Below are 23,039 nucleotides of genomic sequence, written 5' to 3' on the forward strand. Positions count from 1 at the left end.
TCATTTTGATTTGAATATTGAACATGGATATTTATCTATTAAAACAAATAAAATCATTAAAGCAAGCGCTCTGTGGGAATTGCACCGATGTACAATATACCACTTTGCAATAATATCTTTAGTACAAAATGTCCGCTTTCAAAATATCTCTTTAATGCTCCTTTAAGGTGGACACGTGATGCAAAGGGAAGTTAGGAATCCCTTATGTGAATGCTGTGAAATTCCCTACTTGGTGTTCATACTAGCAAGGGACAATGCAACTCACAACATTTTCTATATAAATGCGCAACACGGAGACAGAGATTCCAGTGAGAGCAGTGAGCAACACGGTGTCGGTGACAAGCGACGGACATTTGTCATATTTCGATTCAAATTAGGTATGACGTGCTTAAGCAACAAATCTAAACAGTTCATTTTGGTCACTAAAAAAACTCTAATATTAAAACTTTAGTTCCTATTTGCATTGAGTCCCCGGAGCTCAACAGTGGAGAAATATCATTTCATCTAAGGCACATGTAAAGAAATGCTATAAAGCAAAGATTCCTTCAAAAATAATGAAATGAAACGTTTTCTATATTTAAAAAAACCCCAACAATTATAAAGAGCGAATATTTGGTCAATTCCTTGACTTTAACAATGCATAAGTAGTCTCTGGTACACTTCATACAGTTTAATAAGCAAATAGAGTTTTGAAGCATCTTGAAGAATCTGCCGCTTGCGTCTGTTGTGTCATCTAGAACATCTGATTTGTGAAAAAATGTCGTGGAAAAAATAAGTACACCCCATGGAAATTGTTGGCTTTCTTGACATATTTGGACGAGCAAACATTCGATCATCGTTGAAACAGCGCTTATTAATAAAGGTGATACACTCTATCAAATGACACGTAAAATCTGCATTTTGTAGTCATTTCCACAATTTAAATGAAGCAGATCAGTCACATGGAAAAAGTAAGGACACACCTACATTTATCACATCTTCACATCCATAAAATTACAATCAGGTGCTCAAAATTGGGTGCCCTCTCATATCTAGTGTGTGGTGTTCCCTTTGCTATTGAGGTGTGTGGTGTCATCATGCCAAGATCTAAAGAGTTCTATAAGGCCTTGAGGAAAAAAGGTTGAGGATGCCTATGAATCTGGCAAGGGATTTAAAAAGATCTCCGAATTATTTGAAATACATCATTCCACTGTAAGGAAAATAATCTACACATGGTGCCGATTTCAAAACGACTGCCAGTTTGTCCAGGACTGGCCGTCCCAGCAAATTCAGCCCAAGAACAGACCGTCTGAAGCAAAAGGAAATCTCCAAGAAGCCCAAAATTTCATCACAGGATCTGATAGGAAGTCTTGCAACTGTTGGTGTCAAATTACATGCTTCTACAATCAGAAAGAGATTGCACAGATTTGACCTGCATGGGAGGCGTGCCAGGAAAAAGCCTCTGCAAGACTACAGTTTGGCCAATGAACATATAGGAAAAGACCAGGCCTTTTGGAATAACGTGCTCTAGACAGACGAATCAAAGATACGTAGAGTTGTTTGGCAACAGTAACAGCAGACATGTCTGGCGCAGTCCAAAGACAGCTTTTCAGGAGAAGCACCTCATACCAACTGTGAAGCCCGGTGGTTGAAATGTTATGATTTGGTAAGCACACTAGTAAATCCACCAAGGAATGGCTGAAAAAGAAGAAACGGAGGGTTATGGAATGGCTCATTCAAAGCCCAGATTTGAATCCCATTGAAATGTTGTGGGGGGATGTGAAACGGGCAGAACATGCAAGAAAACCCTCAAACATCTTACAACAGAAAAGAACATTGCATGGAAGAGTGGTCAAACATTCCAGCAAGCTGATGTCAGAGACTGGTGGACATTTACTGTATGCAAAACGCCTACAAGAAGTTATTTCTGCTAAAAGTTGCCCAATACTAGCTTCTGAGGCCAAGGGTGTACTTACTTTTTTCCACAGAAGAATCACACATCTGTTGATATTTCTGTTGAATAAACGATTGAAAAGAGCTCATTTTCCTTGTAGGTTTGTTGAAATATATCAGCTTCATCAACAGGCACCGTTTCAAAGAGGATCAAATGTTGGCTTGCCCAAAGATGTCAAAAAAAGACCCGCAACAATTTCCATGGGGTGCACTTATTTTTTCACATGACTGTAGGTGATAGTTGAGCAGGGGACCATGGTATATTCAAGACCAAGTATGTTTCATCCTAAACTACTCCGTCTTACTAGTTTGGCTTTATTGCACTGCACATTCACTTGGAATGCATTTAATGTATGGATTTATTGAAATGATACATGGTGACACTTTGAAAACTCTTGAAAGTATATACATTTTGGTTACTACTATCTTATATGAGAATTTATAAAAAACCTTGGACAGTGCACGTCCACAAGCAACAACATCAGCGGTACCCACACAACCACAAAAGACGAACTACAATATGACAGACTGGTTAATGGCTGGCATGGACGCAGGTTTAGACGTGAACTTTACCGGCTAAGTATACTGTAATAAACACAGAATGTGTGAAAAGCTAGTAAAAAGGAAAAAAAAAAAAAAAAAAGAGGTATAAATGACCTTATCATAAAAGCAAAGCAACAACCTCAGAGTTTTAAGAGCAGTTCAAGAGCTCAAGCATCTGATTTGGATGGTAACGGTCGCATGGTAACTGTTACAGAGGCAGAACGGACAGAAGTGCTGAAGAGCATGAAGTGATTAGTTCTAGTGAGGGAAAACATGGCATGAACAATAACAGAAAACGCTTTCTGATTGGCGATCAGTGCCAGAAATCTCGAGCGGTAGCTTCGGCTGGCAGCTGATCGTGAGTGGCGAGCTGGCAACGACGTGAAAGAAAGGATCCATCTGCACGAGCGCTGCCAAACAGAGGAAATGACGCACTGAACATGGTGTAAATACAGCGACGAAAACACTTCTCGTAGGGTAAAAGGTCAAATTACCATACGAAGAAAATGCCAATCAAATGGACATGCTTCATGGCACATGGCACGTTTAGATACACTCGAACCATGCAGAGCAAGCACTCTAGAAGTTAGCTCATAGTTTACTACCAGAGGTTACTAAATACGGAGACGTAACATGGTTACTCAAGTCATCAACAAATATAGCATCTCTGGCAGCAACGAATTAAACGCCTACACATGCACTGTGGCTTATCGTTAATTACTTAATGATACGTGAGGAGTTGTCTCTGACCAAAAGACTGCAATCAGACAGAGAGGGAAGAAACTGAGATGAGAATGATGATTAACTTGTCTGTAGATATTTCTACACCACTTCTGATGTTCAGAGTCTGCTGTTGAAGCAGCTCCAGAAATGCGCCTGCCGGCTGCAAGGATTCGACGACTGATGATGAATGTAGAAACATGATTAAAACGAGGATCAAAACACAATCAGATACAAGTCGTCAATCAGACAGCGATGATCCAGAAGAGTAGTCCAGGAGGGGATGGTGAATAATCATACACAGATAAGGCGAGCACGGTTTTCAAGATGGCGTGGAACTGGAAAGATTGGCAAGACTTCGCAAGGAGACTGAAAACCGTGTGTTTTTTTTAGTCCATTGGAAAGGAAATGAACCGGATGTGAACAACTGACGCAGAATTCCGGTAACGGCGACCTTTGTTGACGGAGAGGAGTGATGTCCTGAGCGGAATTTACGCACACCCTGCCAGCCTCAATGAAGGACAATGCATAGTCCCGGGGCAAGATGTGTATCTTTGAGTGGTAAATCACACTAGTGCAGTGGTTTTCAAAGTGGGGGCCACCAGGGGGCGCCCGGGGGGCCTCAACAATTTGGTCGGAGCCACCAAGCCCATCCCTCCCACTAGTACGTTTTCTCTTTCTCACTCTCAGACAACCACACACACAAACACAATCATGTGTTTTCCTAATGTAATGTAATGATGTAATATGTTATTATTAATAAAAAAAGGGGGATATATTCAGAAGTCTGTATTTTTAATGTGTTTTAAAGACATCTTGCAAAAGGTGAGCCTCGGTCAAATGTTAATGCCATTTGGCGGACCTTGCCCTGGAAAAGTTTGGGAACCCCTGCACTAGTGTACTCCAGTGTCCTATGAAAATGTATAAAGGCTGAGAGGTCCGATTTATGTCTTCATCCTGTCTTTTTTGCAGTATTACGGAATAAGAAATGACCACATTCGTAACAAATGGGAATACCTTTATTTTAAATACGGTAAAAATTTAAATACTATCTTTCAGACGGTTCAGTGAACATTTCTCCAATGATGCAGTGTTATAATGTGTCAAATAGATACGTCACCCTAAAGACCAACACTTCCCATTTATAGCTATGAAGAAAATGACAACATTCCTTTAATTACACTCACAAAAATACCAAACATCGCAACATATTATACAGCTGCCCAAACTAGATGGACAGAACCTTGCTGTCTAAACCCCTTAGTGTGCCATACGGGTCAACTGACACTCACTGACTAGGGAGGAAAGCGAGTTTTGTCCTCATCCTGTACAAATATGAGTTATTCATGATAGGATAGGCTTCTGGCTGTCAATTTGTGTATGTCACAGAATGCACAAAGCATTATAGCGGGAGTCTGTGAAAAACACACACACACACACACACACACACAAAAAGTATGCAGTGGTCAAGTGATTTGAAATTATGGTTATTTGATGCCACTCCTCACATCTTACACTTCACAGAGATACAGCAGAACATCTATATTGTAGCATACTGATAGCACGTTTAACTAGCTTTACTCGCTCATGGAACAATGAGGCACGACCCAAGTGTATTTTTTTTGCCAACAACCCCCCCTAAAAAAAAATGACATCATATGGGAAGGTCCAGAGATGTGCTAGTAATGACACCTAGTCACCACCTAAGCCCTTTTCAGCCACAAAATATCCTGGCAAGGTCATATTTAAAAGCTGAAAATAAAGGTATTATTACACATTTAAAATGAGCATGATGACACAACTGCACTTGGCAGAAAGGAAGCGAAAAGTACAAATGACACCTCACCGTTTTCTTCACATTCTCGCAACATAACACGGCGTAAAAATTCAAAGAAAGGAAAATCTTTTCTCCATTTAATCACATAAACAGCGAGGTGAAGTCTAGTTCTGCTTCTTGTAATGTGTTTAAATTCTATCTTCAAATAAGTGTTCTGTAATGAGTAGACCTACGCGTTTCAATCACACATTCCGTATGCTCACAGTTCAACCTGTAGTTCTTTAACATCTAGCACTTTTAGTACATAATATTTTTGAAATCGAATACACAATTATATATATTTTAGGTGGAAAAAATTTTATCCATTTTGTAAGACAGAAAATATTGTGGAGCACATGAATGCGTCGATCATAAACTTAATGGAGCATCATTTCCTCAAAATGCTAAATGAAATCAGGCTCTCTATATAATTGGCTGTGATTTAGGTTTGAGTAGGATTTAGTTCGCTAAAACGGCCGAGTTCAGCAGGCATTCTTCTTAAGACCTGAGTCATCCACCGTATTGTTCTGGGCACAATCACATACACATTCACACACCCATTCACGGTGTGTGACACTTTACGGACACTTTGCCAATCAGCCTACCGTGCATGTCTTTGGACTGGGGGAGGAAACCGGAGTACCCGGAGGAAACCCCCGCAGCACGGGGAGAACGTGCAAACTCCGCACACACACAGGGCCACGGTGGGAATCGAACCCTCGACCCTGGAGGTGTGAGGCGAACGTGCTAACCGCTGTTAGATGCTCGCCACCACATTGAGTTTGTTCTTTAACATTGAGACTTCAGTATTATAAGGTTGTATCTAGGTGAAGAGCTGCTTTAAGATCTGGCGCATCAAAGCTTTCATCCAGCTAAAACCTGACTCATATAAAAGATATTTTACTTTAAAACTTTAGTTTGAAATGTTTAACAATAGACTCAGTTTATAGTAGTAAGGGTGGGAGACGTGTTAAAAATATCAGATCACGATACCTAAAGCCATTTTTAATCACACACGATACATGTCATCATATAAAAGTTTGCTTACACAGTACATGAATCTGATGATACTTTTATTTAACGTCTTAAAAATGAAATATATATATATATTTTTATATATAAAAAATAGTGTAAAATGTTTCAAAATAACAGTAACATGAAGGAAATATTTGTAAAATAAATAAATAAATAAACGAATAAAATCTGCACAAAAATGATTCATTTACAATTTTGAAAGAATCAGTATGAAAGTTTTCCATCAAATCAGTTTGTAACTCTTACTTAAAAAAAAAATTATAATTTGTATTGTGCCTTAATTTATCGCAATATCAGTATCAACATACTGCTCAGCCTTACGTAGTGCAGTATTTTTAAAAAAGTTGTTTTAATGCATTGTTTAAAAAAAAAAAATGCATGTAGCTGTGATATGTAATGTTATTAATATTATTTGGTGTTAGCTAATATTAGTCGAGCTAACTTTTGAATAATCTCATCTAGCAAAATATCTACAGTTAAGTCTTTTTCTTGAATCTATACGGTGCTGAGTTTTTGAGTCTGCCGCATTCTGTGGATATCAAGAATAGGATATAATACTTACTGTAATACTAAGGTCATGATATGTGAAAGTGTGTATGCCTCCTTACTATACGGCTGGACAACATTAAAAACAATACGTTTCGTTACCCACATGCAATACGCAGCTGACATTACATCTACTTGCACGGGGGTGTAACAAGTCAAATCATAGTTGTAATTTAATTTCTAAAAAAAGGAATTACAGGGCAGACTTCTAAATAAGGAGTATATGAGTGAAAGGGGAAGCGTTCATTTGTGTGGCACCTGAAGCCCCAGAGTATTCCAGGACACCTAATTCCACACATTCACACGGGACGTTATTATACCTTAAGCGAGGTCAGAGGAAGTCACTGTAGCAATTACTCACCTCCCACCTGCCTCATTAAACCTCTGACCAACCGTGGCTACTCATCACGCATCCAGCACGGCGTGCCGGCCAATCGGGGAGCGGACAGGCCGCATGCCACCGCCCACACACTGACAGCGTATTGAGAGCTTGTCTGTCCGAGCACCTGAAATACATTTGTTTATTCATGGTGTGTCTCCGGGCCAGACGGGGAGGAGACTCATCTGTTTTTGTGTGTGTGTGTGTGTGTGTGTGAGAGAGAGAGAGAGAGCGCTAGCGAGCGAGACAGGGAACGAGACTGAGTTCCAGAGTACGTGCATGTAACCTTGTTACATATAACACAGAAAGTTAAACAGCGTAGTCAATTATAGACAGAAAGTTCACACTGAAAGAAAAAAAAAAGCCTTTCCATTGAAATACACAGGAAGTTCATTAAAGCGTTTCCCCCCTCTACTGGCCTGCGTGTAGAAAAAACGAAATCAATTACCAAAGCTCCTGCGAATCCTTGCTATTAACTTCCTCTTCAAATTTAAATACTTATTCCATTTAACAAATTGCTAATTATTCTGTTAAACATAGCGATGCTGAAATGAAGTTCGGTTACTACAGCAACAGCATTAACGATCTTGGGTCTGCCATTCCATATCATGCCTGCTGTCTATTAATCTTTTCACCACCTGCCAGAGTCGACGCGATGCTGTTTCTGTACGCCGATGTTGTTTAAAGAGAAGAGAAAATGACCTGCAGGGCCACTCTGTGTGTGTGTGTGTGTGTGTGTGTGTGTGTGTGTGTTTAGTATCTCCGAAGTATATTTCAGCACACGTAGAATGTTGACCGAACATTATTAAAATCTTACACCTACAACCAGAGTACAAAACAATGCGTTTGTTCAAATGATCAGCGACAGTATGAAATAATAGCTGGTCCCTTTTTGCACTTCCTTTGATGTCTGTACGTGTAAACTCGATTGATAAACACAACCTTGGAGTTTGCATTTCTTCTAAACAGATGTGTAAGGAACGGCTCTACTCTATACGACGAGTACAATGAAACAAGAGATGGTGGAAAGGGTGGAGGAAGCGATACGATATCGATATCGTCGGTTTGAACGCGTCTCTGCTGACTGGCACGGGAGGACACAGAACTGGGTTTTCACACCTGCCAACCCTGAAGACGAACAACGCGTAGTCCCAGCAGGGTGGGTGGTGATGGTGGAGGTACATTTTCCATATAGTCCTTTCACAAATCACCCGTCTACAGTTGAAGCTGTCCTATATGTGAGGGTTTTATGGTAACCACTGGCATATGGGGGGGGATAAAAAGCTGCCACTCGTCTGTTTTTAGTTAAGATGTAGACGCTAGGAACATTCACGAGCAGGAAAGTAGAAAGTTTACAGGAAAGAAAAGTTTTCCTTCTATCCATCTATTCTAGGAAACGATGTCACGCGCAGCAATTCATAAGAAAGTGTAAACGTTTCTAGAGTTTACATTGTAATTAAAACTGGTGGTTACTATAAAACTCTGTAACACAGGGATGTTTCTACCTACTTGGCATCCCTAATAAAATATCGTTCATCTATGGTAATATACTTGTGTAATGTTAGCAAAGCCAAAAACGTTCTCCATTTAGCTCGACGGAGAGCGAGGACGGTGCATCTTTCAACTGAGAAACTGAGACGTGAAATGGGGGAAGGGGGCGGGGCTTCCAGATGGTGTCAGTTAATAATGAGAGTTCAAAGCACCTACGCAAATGTTAATCGTTCCAGATCGGCTCATCTGGCATTTTTACTGAGATAAATAAAGAAGACGTGTTTTGGCGTGGTAATACGGTGCGTAGCGGCGTACATGTTAACGTGTGGAGTTCCTACGCGAAATGCGTAAAGCTTGCCAAGTGTATGTGAAACACTAATCCATGTGCCATTTATTCAGTTCGTGAATTGTGATATGATTATGATGTACTGATCACCTTATCACCCATACGGCTAAAGCCACACTAGCTGCAATCCATAAATCTAAAAGTAAGCCACTCGGACATGTATTTCTCTTTTAACTGTAAGAGGAAAGGGTACTAATGAGTTGTACGAGGCCATCTGGGCCTCATGCTCATCTTTTGCCGTCTCGCTCACTCGCGCCACTCTTCCCCAGCGCTCGAGCTCGAGAGAACTGACGTGCAGTTGTTGCTGTCATGCGGAAGAAATGTTCGCCCACCCGTCTGTCACGAACGCTTATCAAAATAAATATTGAAGCGCTACGCGAGGAGAAACACTGCCCAAACTTCAGCTTCTTCCCCTTGTGAAAGTGATAAGCGTCGGTTTTATGGATACGAGGGATGACACCGGGTGCTTCTGTGAATGAACAGTTGCCTTGGGGGCCCCCAAAGAAGAAGACAGAGAAAGAATGAGAGAGAGCGAGAGAGAGAGAGAGAGAATGAGAAGAATCAACCGAATGCTGAGTATTTGGAAAGTTTCGTTCGAGCTGAAACACCCGTGTCCCCGCTGCTGAATCTGGCTCTCCATCTCCTGATGACTAACGTGATATTTTTATTCAGTCATTATGCAACGCATCGGAAACGCAGCACAAGTGTGAAGCACATGGAAGGTGCAGATACAGTCGACACGATCCAGGAATTGTTTGCCCAACGAAGTGTTTTTGACACCTTTTCCTTTACACATTATGTCCAAGACTGTGTGTGCCAAGTCCATGCTTTATCTTTGTCTTTTTATCGGTGTAATGTTTTATTTATTTATTTATTTAGGTTTTAAAGTTCATTATAAGTGTAAAGCTCCATGGAACATCTGATGTTACAGAATATATATATATATATATATATATATATATATATATATATATATATATATATATATAATGTGTGTGTGTGTGTGTATATACATATATATATATATATATATATATATATATATATATATATAAGTGCAATTATATTGTGTTTCAATAAGAACTGTAACAAACAATTATTTCCATCATCAAATGTGTCAACTGCTCTAATGAGCGTCCCAGTTCTAATGACAATACTCATTTAAAATGAGTAAAAAAATTGTAAAAAATTACCCATTTTAAACCAGAGAAACTTTAGATTTAAATGGACTGCATTTATCTCTTTCTCTCCAGCTGCTAAATCCGACGCCTAAATGCGCACCCTGTCCTATCGTTCATCTTAACCAGCTAAAACGTAACCTCAGTGAGCTTGAATTGCAAAGCTACTATTACATACTGTATGTTACACTACTTTCATTTCCATAAAAACATACATAGGATACAGGATTCAGGGTGCTTCGAAATATTAACGGTATGATAACCTAGGCCTAAAAAAAGATCACAGTTTTTGTGGTATCACGGTATTAATCAACCATTTAAACACACACAGGCTGGTGGGGAAAATGAAAGGGGGAAAAATGTATTCGTACAAATTCATCTCTGTGTGCATTACGGGAGGGAAAAAAAGAAGGAAAATAAAATGAATACAAAAATCCTCTGATGGTTCTTGTTTCTTAGGAAGATATTTTTGAGAATGACTTTTAGCATATAATCCTTTAACTGTTGTTGTTGTTAAAAGCTGAAAAGTGGAACGTGAGAGTGGCTGTGAGTAAAGATGGTGCACTGGCCCAAAAATAAATCCATTTCGAACTAGTGTGAAAATGTGCAGCACTGCTTCTCCAAACAGAGATAGCTGTATGGTTTAGTTCTTCCGAGTGTTTGATAGCCGTCGTGTTTCTGAAGTTACGGACACGCTAGGAGTGGCTTCAGATACAGGATTGTAATAGTGGATCATTTGTAATAGTGGTCGCATTCCCTGTGCAGAGAAATGGAAGCTGCTGTAGTATGAATCACTGTGAAGTCTGAGTCATTTTTGGGTTCCAAGTTGGGAACAAAAGGGACGAGAGAGCACCGTAAACAGCCTTAAACTGGATCAATATACGCTATATGGCTGAATGTTTGTGGACACTTGATTATCTCACTCATGTGCTTTGTGAACATCTCAATCCAAAATCTTTGCTGTTATAATGCGCTCCAGTCTTCAGCGAAGGCTTTCCTCTAGATTTTGGAGCGTGGCTGTAGGGGGTTTGTGTTCATTCAGCTACAAGAACATTAACGAGGTCAGGCAATGATTCTGGGTGCGGTCGGCGTTCCAGTTCATCCCAAAGGCGTTCAGTAAGGATTGAGGTCAGGGCTCTGTGCAGGACATTCGAGATCTTCCACTTCGACCTTGGGAAACCATGTCTTCATGGGGTTCTCTTTGTGCGCTGTCATACTGGAGCAGGTTTGGGTTATCTTAGTTCCAGTAAAGGGAAATTGTAACGCTACAGCATACAAAGACATTCTAGATAACGATGTGCTTTCAACTTAGTGACAAAGGTTTTTGGGGAAGAACCACATATGGGTGTGATGGTCAGGTGTGCACATACCTTTGGCTAGATATCAATCAGGAGCTTCCTGGTGCTTTAATATGAAGTATTGGTGCATGCTGCTATGAAAGATGTCCATACACAGCATGGGAAGTATTTCTTCTCACTTACTTCAATATCAGCCAGCAACCAGTGCCTCCAGTTGGCTCGAGTGGGGTTAGTACGGCTGGGGGCGTCAGGGTCCACCATCATCAACGTGTATTTCTTCTGCTGCAGGGACAAAGAGAGAGAAAAATAGATAGTGTTTTGAAAACGAATGAAGGAAGTAATATGATGGAGAGAAAAAAAATCACCCGTCATAATCACCTGTCTACCTCTCTTGACTTCTACGAAAGCCCTTCGACCACCTGTTCCAGAAACAACGAATTAAATAACAACTGGATTTCATTTCTGCTTTCTACAATGATGCTTATTAAACCAACTGGAGTAAAGAAAAACAAACAAAAAGAAAGGATCGCCCGGAAGTTTTATATCAGTGAAATAACATCAGCCGAGGCCAGCGCAGCGACAAGATCAACAGCTCAAACACAGCTTCCAGACTCGTCCAAAACGTGTGATGTATGGAAAGGAAAAAAAAAAAAAATGCCCTAATTAGCTGCTGATATTTTCAGGCCATCTTCCACTCCTCGCACATTCAGTGCATCTCAGTCTGTCTGCGAGTTTTGTTATTTCCTCTTCCTTTCCTGCGTTCTGTCTTTTACAACAACACTTTCCCCCATAAACAACTTGGCAGACATTTTGGGGCGCTATACGACAACGACAACGACTGACCGGCTTAATTGCTCCAAATACTCGGCTTTCGCGTGTCTCCGTAAAGTTGGAGAATTGTGGGAGCAGATTGAATTATTGCGTGAGCACATTTGTCATCTCTGGTGCCGAGCCCAAAATCTGCCAGACCATATGATGGCGTTATTATTATACGCCTCTCTGCGGCAAACAGGGCTGTCAATCACGGTGGTCACCGTGCCACCACAGCCCCTCCTCACGGCAAAGAGACAAACGCGGTAATGTATAACACGTTCGAGTGCAACTGTCGAGCTGTTTTCTCTCTTTAGCAAAGGGAGAGCTTAAAAAAGTAGTGAAGGTTGAGACAGGAGGGAAGAACTGCAGAGCACTCCTTCTTGCTTATGTCTAAAATATCCATTATCCCGATTAAAAATGTAGGGGTGTGGTTAAAATCCGTCTCAGCCAATGGGCTAAAACATACACTGTTTCGGTAGTGACATGAAAATGCGGGAAACCTTTTTTTTTTTTTTTTTTTTTTTTTTACATAAAGTTTCATGATTTACAAAGAAAATATAATTTTTTTTTTTTTGAACTTCACTTTAAAAAAAAAACAAAAAACAACCAATTATTATTTCAATATCATTTTCATAAGTTGAAGTTTAGGGCTTAAGGTTCGGGGCAGCCACCTCCCAATTGAAAGTACCCAATAAATGATGATTTTATATATATATATTACGCTGAATGATGTTTTAAATATTATTATGGGTTTCAATAGATAATAGAAGGATCTTACTAAACAGCTAAGATCTGAATACTTAAATGCTTTTTAAATGTGTTTTTTGGTTGTGGGACAGCAGTCTAGCTCTGACAGTTCCTCAACCTCAGCTACATCCCTAGAGCTCCTAACTGGTCTCACCTACAGACGTGCAGAACTGGGGTTTTCTTTTTGGCTGTTGTTTGTTTTTTAAAACCCGCTCATGACGCTAGTTTTGTTTGAACCCGCTTGCAATATATTCTAACAAATTGATTTCCTAAAATATAAACAAAGTAGTATCCTGACTTAACTGTAACTGACCGGGCAGTTACTAAGGATGAATGAATGAACACCGTGGACGTATCACATAGCAGATCGTGCTCATGGTAACGAACGTGATCTTTCTTCGTCTCGTGAGCTTCGTATCTGAGCATTTGCTTGGGTCCAGATGAACGTAAAACCCTCTCACTCACACTTTTTGTTGCATCCTGCCGCTGAATCCCAGTCCCTTGTTGCACACTTTTAGTAAACAGATGCCCTGTGAACCTTGGCAGAAAGATATCTTCAAAAAAAAAAAAAAAAAGAAAAAGAAAAATCGGAATAATGTATTGATATTCGGTATATCTAATATACTTTATATGTAGATACAGAGCGGAATTTTGATGCAAAATCCCCCGAAAATTTGCTCGAAGCTTCAACAATCTCTCAAACACCCCATCACGGTTCGTCTCAGAAGCATGAGATAATGACGGCGAGAAAATAATGCTTTTTCTAAGGATGTACCTCGGTAAAACCATTTTTTATTAAAATTCATCTAAAAAATGCTAAATAACATGGAGACTGCTTACGATGAATCATAATCGCACAAATTAAAGCCTCTAATACGTGAAAATAAAAATACCCCCCCACACACACACACACACACCCTTCGTCTCCAGAGGCCAAATCCTCTGCTCACCTGACACAAAGCAATGAAGCGAAACAAGCCTAAGCCTAATAATCGGATGATGTTGTTAAGTTTTAGTGATAGCGCCTGCAGGTAATACCCAAACACACGACAACAATAGTTCCTCCTCCACATGCTGTCAGCGGAAACCTCGAGTGTGGTGATGCCAACAGCCGCGGGTGCGATATGCACTGTTCTCAGACCTGTTGCCTTACAGACAACGGCGATATGACTGGACTTTTTTTTTTAATGCATATATGATGTATAGTCAATGTACTGTATTGGACTTATATTGAAATATATTTGAAAGCATATATTATTGATACGATTTCTTCTGAGCCTGATTTAAGATATCTACTTAAACAAGCAGTAAATAGATAGCATTATGCATGTCATTTTCCCTGGAGGGCAGCATGTATATGTGTGTATAATTAATGTGAATTTAGACAGATGGAGGAAACAAACGTAAAAGAGAAGTGTGTTTGCTGGGTTTGTTTTTTTTTTTTTTCAGGGATGAGGGATTGAAAGCTCGCTCGCTCTCTCTCTCTCTCTCTCTCTCTCTCTCTCTGCATCTCTGTGTCACCAGCTGGAGCAGTGAGTACTTTAGGTACACAAAATGAGCAAATGCTAATAAGTATTCTTGAGCAAATGCTGGCACAGGTAAGGTAAAATAATCTGCTGTTGTATAACTTAGAAACGATGATCCATTCAGTTACAAATGACATTGCTATAAAAGTAGTAATGGCAGCATGGGTAAAATTATATCAAAGTATCGTTTAAAATTCTCACGGCACGCGTATATATATATATATATATATATATATATAGTAATGTAAGCTAGTAACATATGTTAATGGATGTAAAATTATTCTAATGAACAATAAACAAATAGATCCTTTAGCAACGCACAGTAGAAATGTAAAAGTCCAGCATTTAAAAGCGAGTGTTCTTCTGACTTCTTTTGGTCTCCGATCGAAGGAATAGGAACATATACAATTTCCCATTAATATAGTCCTTTAAATCCTTAACATTCTTCTTGAATCTGCAGAAAGATATATCGTAAAAAGCCAAGTCGAAAGACAGGAACGTTTATCTAACCACTCTTACGCTCAACCGACGCTGCTTCGTTTTTTACTGCTTATGAAAATAAACAGCGTGTTTTATTTGTATAGAGAAAATTAAAGTAGTCTGTAATCTATGAAAACATTTCCTGGTTGTTATTGTTTTTTTTTTTAAATCACAAAAGACTATAACGTGAACCAGTCATGAAAAAAGCCTGCAGCTTAAATGCGACACATGTTTCCACGTCGAAGTTAAAAATGAGAATATTTTCTAACCACGCTGGTACATATCGACTCAGGTATGTTCTAATAACTGGCGCTAATCATTAAAGGTAATTAAGATAATAAGCCTACAAAGCATTAACCTTTATAGTTAAGCATGGACATCTCGGTCGGTAGTGTTTACTCATCTCATGTAAGTAAAGACTGAAAGACTTAGCAGCTTGTTGTTACGGGAAAATCATCAATGAACCAGAAGTGGAGTTATTGTTACCACTACAAAGACGATTATTTTCCAGTAACGGCACGTCCTACTGTCTTTTATTCTTTAATATCAAAGCAATCTGCCAAGGATTACAATTTAAAATGAACTTATTAATGAACTCGGCATACTTTTTATCTGTTTATAGTTGCGTTTAAGATGTGGAACGAGTTTGCTCGTGTTATCGCTTAAGTTATAGCAGCTAAAACTGTCGGTCCCTCACCGGCCTCTCTTTTTCACCTCAGATTGTCACAGAGAACCTTGGAAATGCAAACTCCTCCATATTGACGACTTTCCCACGGTGGACAAACCTCCTGACACCAGAGACAGTTAAATAAACTTCTCCTTACAGAAAGCTTCACCATATCAATGATTATATGGTTTGTTTGTTTGTTTGTTTTTTTAATCAGTTTATTATCGGTCTTGGATTATGTGGAGCAAATCCCGATATTATGTGTAAACATATCTGTCACGTGATTAAAAAAAATAACTTTTCTTTCTCTGATTAAGGGACGGGAGAAAAAAAAAAAAAATTCTGGAGCACTTAATACAAATTAATTTTAATTAATTAAGTCATTTGTTTATTTATTTATTTTTAAGCAGCTGATTGCGTGTAAAAATGTTTGTCATTTTTACATTTGTGCATTAATTATAAACTAATTCATTCTGATTTCTCAACATTTTTCAAATCCAACACTACTGTATTCCTGCCAGTTTGTTAGCACACCTATGTATGGTAATAATATATATATATATATATATATATATATATATATACTTTATATTAATTGAATCAAGTACCCATCGTATCTTTCATATCACCTACACTCCAAGCTTGTTTTCTGTCTGTACTGATCGGATCGGAAGTACAAATCTGATCTGGTTAAGCTTGTGTGTGTAAACCCACTGGTTTGGAGAACAACCAGAGGCTGTGAGCACACACAGCGATCACCTGCATCTCTACACAAGTCTGTGTTACAGTACAGGAATCCAGGGCTTTACTATTTAAAGTTACACATGCTGGCATTTTACCAGAGCTTCAGCAATTCAGTGTCTGGCTTTAGGGCATTTTGGAACCAGCATGAGAAACACTGATTGGTGAGTGTGTGCCAGGAGCTCGGCTGCAGAGCGGTTTAGTCGATGTACAACAACAGTGTGTTGCTTCTGAGATGTTCAGCTTCATCCAGTCTATGCAGTTACATTAGATTACCGATATCACTTCTTCAGTTGTTCGCACACATTTAGTGAAACTTTTATTGTTGTTGTTGTTGACGGCTTTGAAAGTTTGGTTTTCCCAATATTAATGGATGACAAGAGATATCACATACCTTCAGGTAATGTCCAAAGGCAACAGTTCCTGAAGAATAAAAGCATTCAAAAATATAATTGTTTGTGTATGGGGTAATAACTTGGTCGCATAAATCCAGGTCACAAATTAAAGGATAAACTGGTGGCTCTGTTATGCCTCATTATGCTCTAGGGGGGCATTTATTTATGTCGATAACACCGATTAACTCTACTTGTCCCCTCAGAGGGAAGCATCACTGCAAAGCAGTACAAATCAATACAAACTTCTTCTGACTGATCACTATGGTGAAGGGCGTGGTCTCTTCCAGGATGACTCCGCCCCCATCCGGGGGGTAATAAGCAAGTATACCATGTAGATTTTCCTTTAACCCCATAAGCTCCATGATTCAGTTATTCATCTTAAAGCTTATTTAGTATCTACTATGGATTAATAAGTAACTAAAAAGGTGCTGTAGAGCTGTCAAACAGAAAGGAAGAATTAAAGGAACCAGAGAGACGTCCAACACACTACAGAAGGGAAGAAACAACAGGACGCTGAAGGAAATGGAAAAAAAACCAACAAATCTAATCAGAAAGAAATTTTAAACAGAAAGACAGGAAGGAGAGAGCGAGAGAGAGCGAGAGAGAGAGAGCGCGAGAGAGAGCGCGAGAGAGAGAAGTCCCTTTGTGAGTTTAGAAGTTCATGCTTTATCCCTGAGCCAGTACCAAACCTAAATCTCTCTCCTGCTTTATCTTTATCCACTCATTTTCTTCTTGATACACACACACACACACACAACATGGTTGCAATGCTACACAATCAATCCCACGTCTCTCTTTAAACTAAAAAAAAACCCCACTTGCTTAATTAACAAGTACGAAAGCGAGTTGGCTTAAGAAGCATCGACTGTAGATTAGAGAAGGGTGAGGGTGAGATGATTGATGAAGTAAATAACAATGAAAGCATGACAGAAATACTGATTTCACATGACACAGGGCTGAATTTGTCTCTGGATATGTCGGACGTCACAAAGCAACCACGGAACGAGCAACGTCAGTGTGATGGAGTTCAAATATGAAAAGGGAGTAACCAGGGAGTTTCTTCTCCAGACTCTAAACCGCACCCCCCAACACCCCACCGAACTGAGTTTCTAGACAAATCAGATAAAACCCTGCCCACTGTTATTCACACCAGCATCATCCACTGGGCTGTACTCTTATCCTTATAGATATTCAATTTCTTTAGCATTCACACCCATTCACACACTACTGACTGCAGCCAACATGACATGTCTTTGGACTGGGGGAGGAAACCAGAGTACCTGGAGGAAAGCCCTAAAGCACAAAGGGTGCACACAAGGCGGAAGTGGGATTCGAACCCCCAACCTGGAGGTGCTAACCACTAAGTGGTAAATGGTAAATGGCGCACTTATATAGCTGCCATGCAAGGCACTAGCTTGCCATCGGGAGCAACTTGGGGTGGAGTGTCTTGCCCAAAGACACTTCGGCATGTGGAGTCACGTGGGCCGGGAATCAAACCGCCAACCCAACGATTAGTGGACAACCCGCTCTACCACCTGAGACACAGCCGCCCACTGTTAGAAGTAAGCCACCATGCCCCCAGTTGCAAAACTAACCAAAGATCATTCATAATCAGAACTGGAAGGACGAGCAAGATTAAAAAAAAAAAAAAAAACAGGGTTCAGACTTTGCAATGATAAAACAGAGTATATAAAGCTAAAAACCAGACAAGGGATTACCACAGAATAACCTGGACGCAATCAGGAAACACACCAATGGCAGGTAAGGCCTGGAGCCAGGACTAGAACAGAAACCATATCACATGACATGAAATCAGCACTTGCTTGCTACTCTAGAGCACATAATCACACGATCTGTTAAAAATGGCTTCTGCTAGACTTCGTGTGCTGATGAAAAAAAAAACAACTCACACGGTGAGGTATTGCTGAGCGGCTCAACGATCTAAATGCTGGGCTTTTTATCGACACTATAACTGTCTGTATCTTGCACTGGCCCATCGTAATGTTTACGTTTCTGAATGAGCCAGTGGAAATCGTCATACTTTTTAAAAATCATTCCAGATTCACTTAAAAAAAAAAAAAAAAATAAATAAATAAAAAACACTGTGCGAATCAACGACTGCACATTCATCTCCGATATTTTCGAACATGGACAACTCACTCGAACAGGACCTGAAAAAAAAAAGAGCTCATAGGAAGAATGACAAGAGATCAGAGAGACCGTTTGCGATGAAAAGGCTAATCTGTTGGCACAGCCAGGAGAAACCGTGCCGGAAGACTCGTAGAGAAGACGAGTGGAAAGAAAGGACAAGCATGGACGCAGGAAGTGCATGGAAAACAGAGGAAATCGGGTAGGGAAAAGAAAGCAAGGAGAACAGAGAAAAAGGGGAGAGGAAAAGAAAAGAAGTGATGAGGAGAACTAAAGATAGGAGAGAATAGTGGAAGGCAAATGGTGGTTGGTATCAGAGGGCATAGGAGGAGGTCAGTGCTAAAGGTCAGAGGTCAGAGAAGGGGCAGTAATTGAATCCTGACTGAGGGGGGGAAAAGAACAGGGTAGCTGCTAAGATTAGACTGATCTCTCTTTTCTCTCTATCTCTCTCTCACACACACACACACACACACACACACACACACACATCTATCTGTCGCTCTATTTCCCACACACTACATCACTAGGTCACTAGCTTAGGAGGAAGGTGGAAGGGAGGTCTTAAAGGTTATGAGAGGTGTTCTTTACTGTCAGTGTCATCATCCGCTCTTCCGCATGAACACATAACACACACACACATTTTATATATATATTTATATATTAAGATGGGGACAAAATTAAAGATCATACGCGATGGCTTTCACTCTTAACCCAGTTGAACACTTATAGGAGACCTTTTTCATTCCAAAGCTCTATTGGAAGAACCGCGTTCATCGCTTCAGTACAGCTCCAGAGACTTATAGAATCCAAGCCAAGGTGCATTGAAGCTGGTCTTGCAGCTCATGATGGCCCAACACCATACTGACACACTCCATGTTTATTATCCATCTGTCTACTTTCAGTGTTAAGGTCTGTGAACGAACTTGAAATGCAACTATAATCGGTTAAAAGTACAACATCCATCCATCCATCCATTTTCTGTACCACTTATCCTACAGTGTGTTGCAAGGGAACCTGGAGCCTATCACAGGGGACTTTGGCTACGAATCAGGGAAGACCCTGGACGGGCTGCCAACCCATCACGGGGCACATTCACACACCTATTCACACACTACGGACAATTTGGAAATGCCAATCAGCCTAGAGCGCAATCCTTTGGACTGGGGGATGAAACCGGAGTACCCGGAGGAACCCCTGAAGCGTGGGAAGAACAAGAAGGCTCCATGAACGCAGGGACGAGACAGGAATCCAACCCTCAACCCTGCACGTGCGAGGCAAACAAGCTAACCACTAACCCACCGTGAACCCCCCCAAAGTACAACGGCATTCTTTAATGAAGTAATAACTGCAACTGTTGGCAAATAGTATAAGAGGAACAAGACGCCTCAGGATGTGTCGTTATTGTAAAAATAATCATCACACCATCCCATCACTGATTATTTTCCTACACCAGCATACCTCCAAGTGTTACTTACCGTATCACGTATTGCAATATATCTTATGTACCAGCTATTTTACTCAACCTTCTGGAAAATGTAAGCCATCGCATAGTTTTTACTCTGTTTTAAATAATCCCGGCGCTAGCTTTAACAAAAGAACTCTTAAGATAAAACCCAGAAGGCGCGGGATTGCGTTAAGGCTTTTTCAATGTCCAGGTGCGGAGAGCCGATGGGAATATGGAGGAGCGGCGCGAGAATGAGAATGAAAGCAGTAAAACGCTACTGGGTGTATAGCGCATTAATCACGCAATAGATAATTCACTTCGGAATTGGTGTCCAGGTACCTAGCGGTAGTGGAAAATCACTAAATGTGTTGAATGTGTTAAAACTTTGCGTAATTGCATGGGATTTGTCCACTTTTGAAATCTCAAGAGATTTCCAAATATTGTTTACTGACTCGACCCTCGGTACCGATTACTGCCACTTAACCACTTCTGATTATCATTTAGGTGTAAAAATGCTAAAGAGGAAAAGGGACGTAATGGTCTACAGCATATTTCACTGTTAATGATCTGTTGTGTCGTCTCGGTGCAGCGTGTACATAGACGTGAACATAGACATGTATGAGGTTCTGTTTTAATCTTTATACTGCCTCCCCCCCCCCAACCCCACCGACATTATCAAAAACAAAAAAAGGGTTGCTGTGGAAACGGCATATAACTGCCTGAAGTCAAGCAAAATCCCATTTCCAACCTGTGTTTATATATAGAATATCGCTCACGGTGGGGGCTGCGTATCATAAACCTGCTGTAATCTTTCTTCATACTGTACGAGTTTCGGAAAGTGGTAGAGAAATGCACTGTTTTAATGTATCTGTGCTTTGAGTGTGTATAACTGTTAGTGTGCGTTTCGGTGTGAGTGTGTGTGTGTGTGTGTGTGTGCGCGCTTCATCACAGATACTTGGCAGTGTCTGTGCACTGACTGTTTGGCACTGTTGAGGATTAGCATGCTTATCGGGGAGTCTCTGTTCTTTTACATATATTATCTGCCTGTGCCGATCATTCAGCTACTCCAAATCTTCACATCTCAATCTACCACTGAAAAGCGCTCCATCTGTGCCATGCGCCTTTTTGTAACACACTTTAGAATGCCAGATTTATCCCGTCGCACTAGTCGAGTGGTTTTATCTTAAGCGAATCATAGCCACATTAACCGAATGCTCGTTCATGGCACCTTGGGGAATTCGATTAAGCCTTCTAGAGGTCTTCAAGCAAACGTCTTATTTAAACGTCTAGTGTAGTTTGGGGTTTTTTTTTCGTGTGTATGTATCAGTGTATAAGCCTAATATTCTTATAATAACGAAGGGTTTTGGGGTTGTTTTTTATCCGCAAGGTTTGTACAAGTACCCGTAGCTGCTATTCAATACTGCGTTTGCAATGAAATGATCAAGTTACAGGGAAATTAATGAATATTCTAACATAATTATTTATTTATTTAGTTTTAATTTTGATACTACAGCTGATATCAGTGCTCAGTATTAGCGGATTAGCATCAATTATAAACGCGGACGTTTTCTATTTTAAACGTCCCTTTTCTTCCTGTGGTGCCTTTCAGAGAAAAGAGCCGCGGCCAAGCAGCTGTGCTTCGGCCGCAGGCGGCGCTGATCTCACGGCCTGAAAAAATGCGGACAGAATTCTGAAAGCAAGAAACGATTGCGATCGGTTTGCATCGCAACGTTGTGAAGGGGAAAAGTTCTGCAAAGTAGCTTACGGATGATGATGATGATGATTTTATAGGTCTAAAAAAAAAAATGCTCACGAAAATTACATACTGCACCTTTAATAACTGAAAAATTTGTTTGCTGTGTAGACATCTCAGTTGCCCTTATTTTCTTTTAGCTCATGATGTACTTAAGATATGTACTTTGATATGTACTTTCATGTACTTAAGTATAATTACGCTCATCATAGCATTCCTTGTAGTCGATATTGAACCCCTTTACAAACAAACAAACAAACAAACAAAAAAGGTCAAAAGAAAAATATTGAGATTATTTACGCATGTCGATAACTAACTAAAAGTCCATATAATACAAGACTACCAGCTTTCACAGTCTCATGCACACTGAACGTTGTACTTATTTAATTACGTAATTAAAATGAACATTTCAGGCGTCCGGTTTCACCACAGAACTATGTTTTAACGCTAAAGTGGCTTCCAGTTTCTTGTAGTATCTTGCATTTAAATTTGGCATTTCAATTTACAAGCTAAACCGGAGGTCATAAGTGAGATTTGACCTCCGAATGCTGATTTACACACCACTTTGGACCGAGGGTCATCTTGTAAGTGCCAACACTACTTCTTCCTCCACATTCTCGCGCCTCGATGGAGTTCTAATCGAGCAGCACTCAGTTTAATATCTAACGACGGCAGAGTTTTGGGCTGTTCACACGGCTCTGTTTGTTGGGCTATAATTCCGTATGCCTTGATGGTGAGACCATTATCAGGTTCTACATTTTATTTGACTTTTTTTTTTTTACTGTAAACTGGAAAATGTATCGGAGGATTGGTTGAGTTTGGAGGAAGCAAGCCATATCTAGCGCACAGGCCACCATTTGTTGATCCTGGTGATGAATTCTATTTGAGGTTAAGGTAGGAATATCGGACAGTTTGACTTGTAGAAACATTTCCCCCAGGCTTTTTAAAAAAAAAAAACTAAAAGAGCCAAAAGGTTAACTGAGGCTGAGGTTAGGGTTAGATTTACAGTCCTCTCTGGAAGTATTAGAACAGCAAGGCCAA

At 40.1% G+C, this 23,039-nt stretch overlaps 1 protein-coding gene across 1 annotated transcript in view; it reads right to left on the reverse strand.

Annotated features, from left to right (window-relative positions):
• The window catches only part of LOC128607441 (phosphatidylethanolamine-binding protein 4), a 104,688-nt gene that overhangs the window by 51,212 nt on the left and 30,437 nt on the right, over positions 1-23,039 (reverse strand). Inside the window, exon 4 of the mRNA XM_053624302.1 lies at positions 11,468-11,566. Within this exon, the coding sequence (XP_053480277.1) occupies positions 11,468-11,566 (99 nt within the window). The remainder of the gene's footprint in view (positions 1-11,467; positions 11,567-23,039) is intronic.

The sequence above is a fragment of the Ictalurus furcatus genome, chromosome 5, assembly GCF_023375685.1.
Source record: "Ictalurus furcatus strain D&B chromosome 5, Billie_1.0, whole genome shotgun sequence".
Classification (NCBI taxonomy): domain Eukaryota; kingdom Metazoa; phylum Chordata; class Actinopteri; order Siluriformes; family Ictaluridae; genus Ictalurus; species Ictalurus furcatus.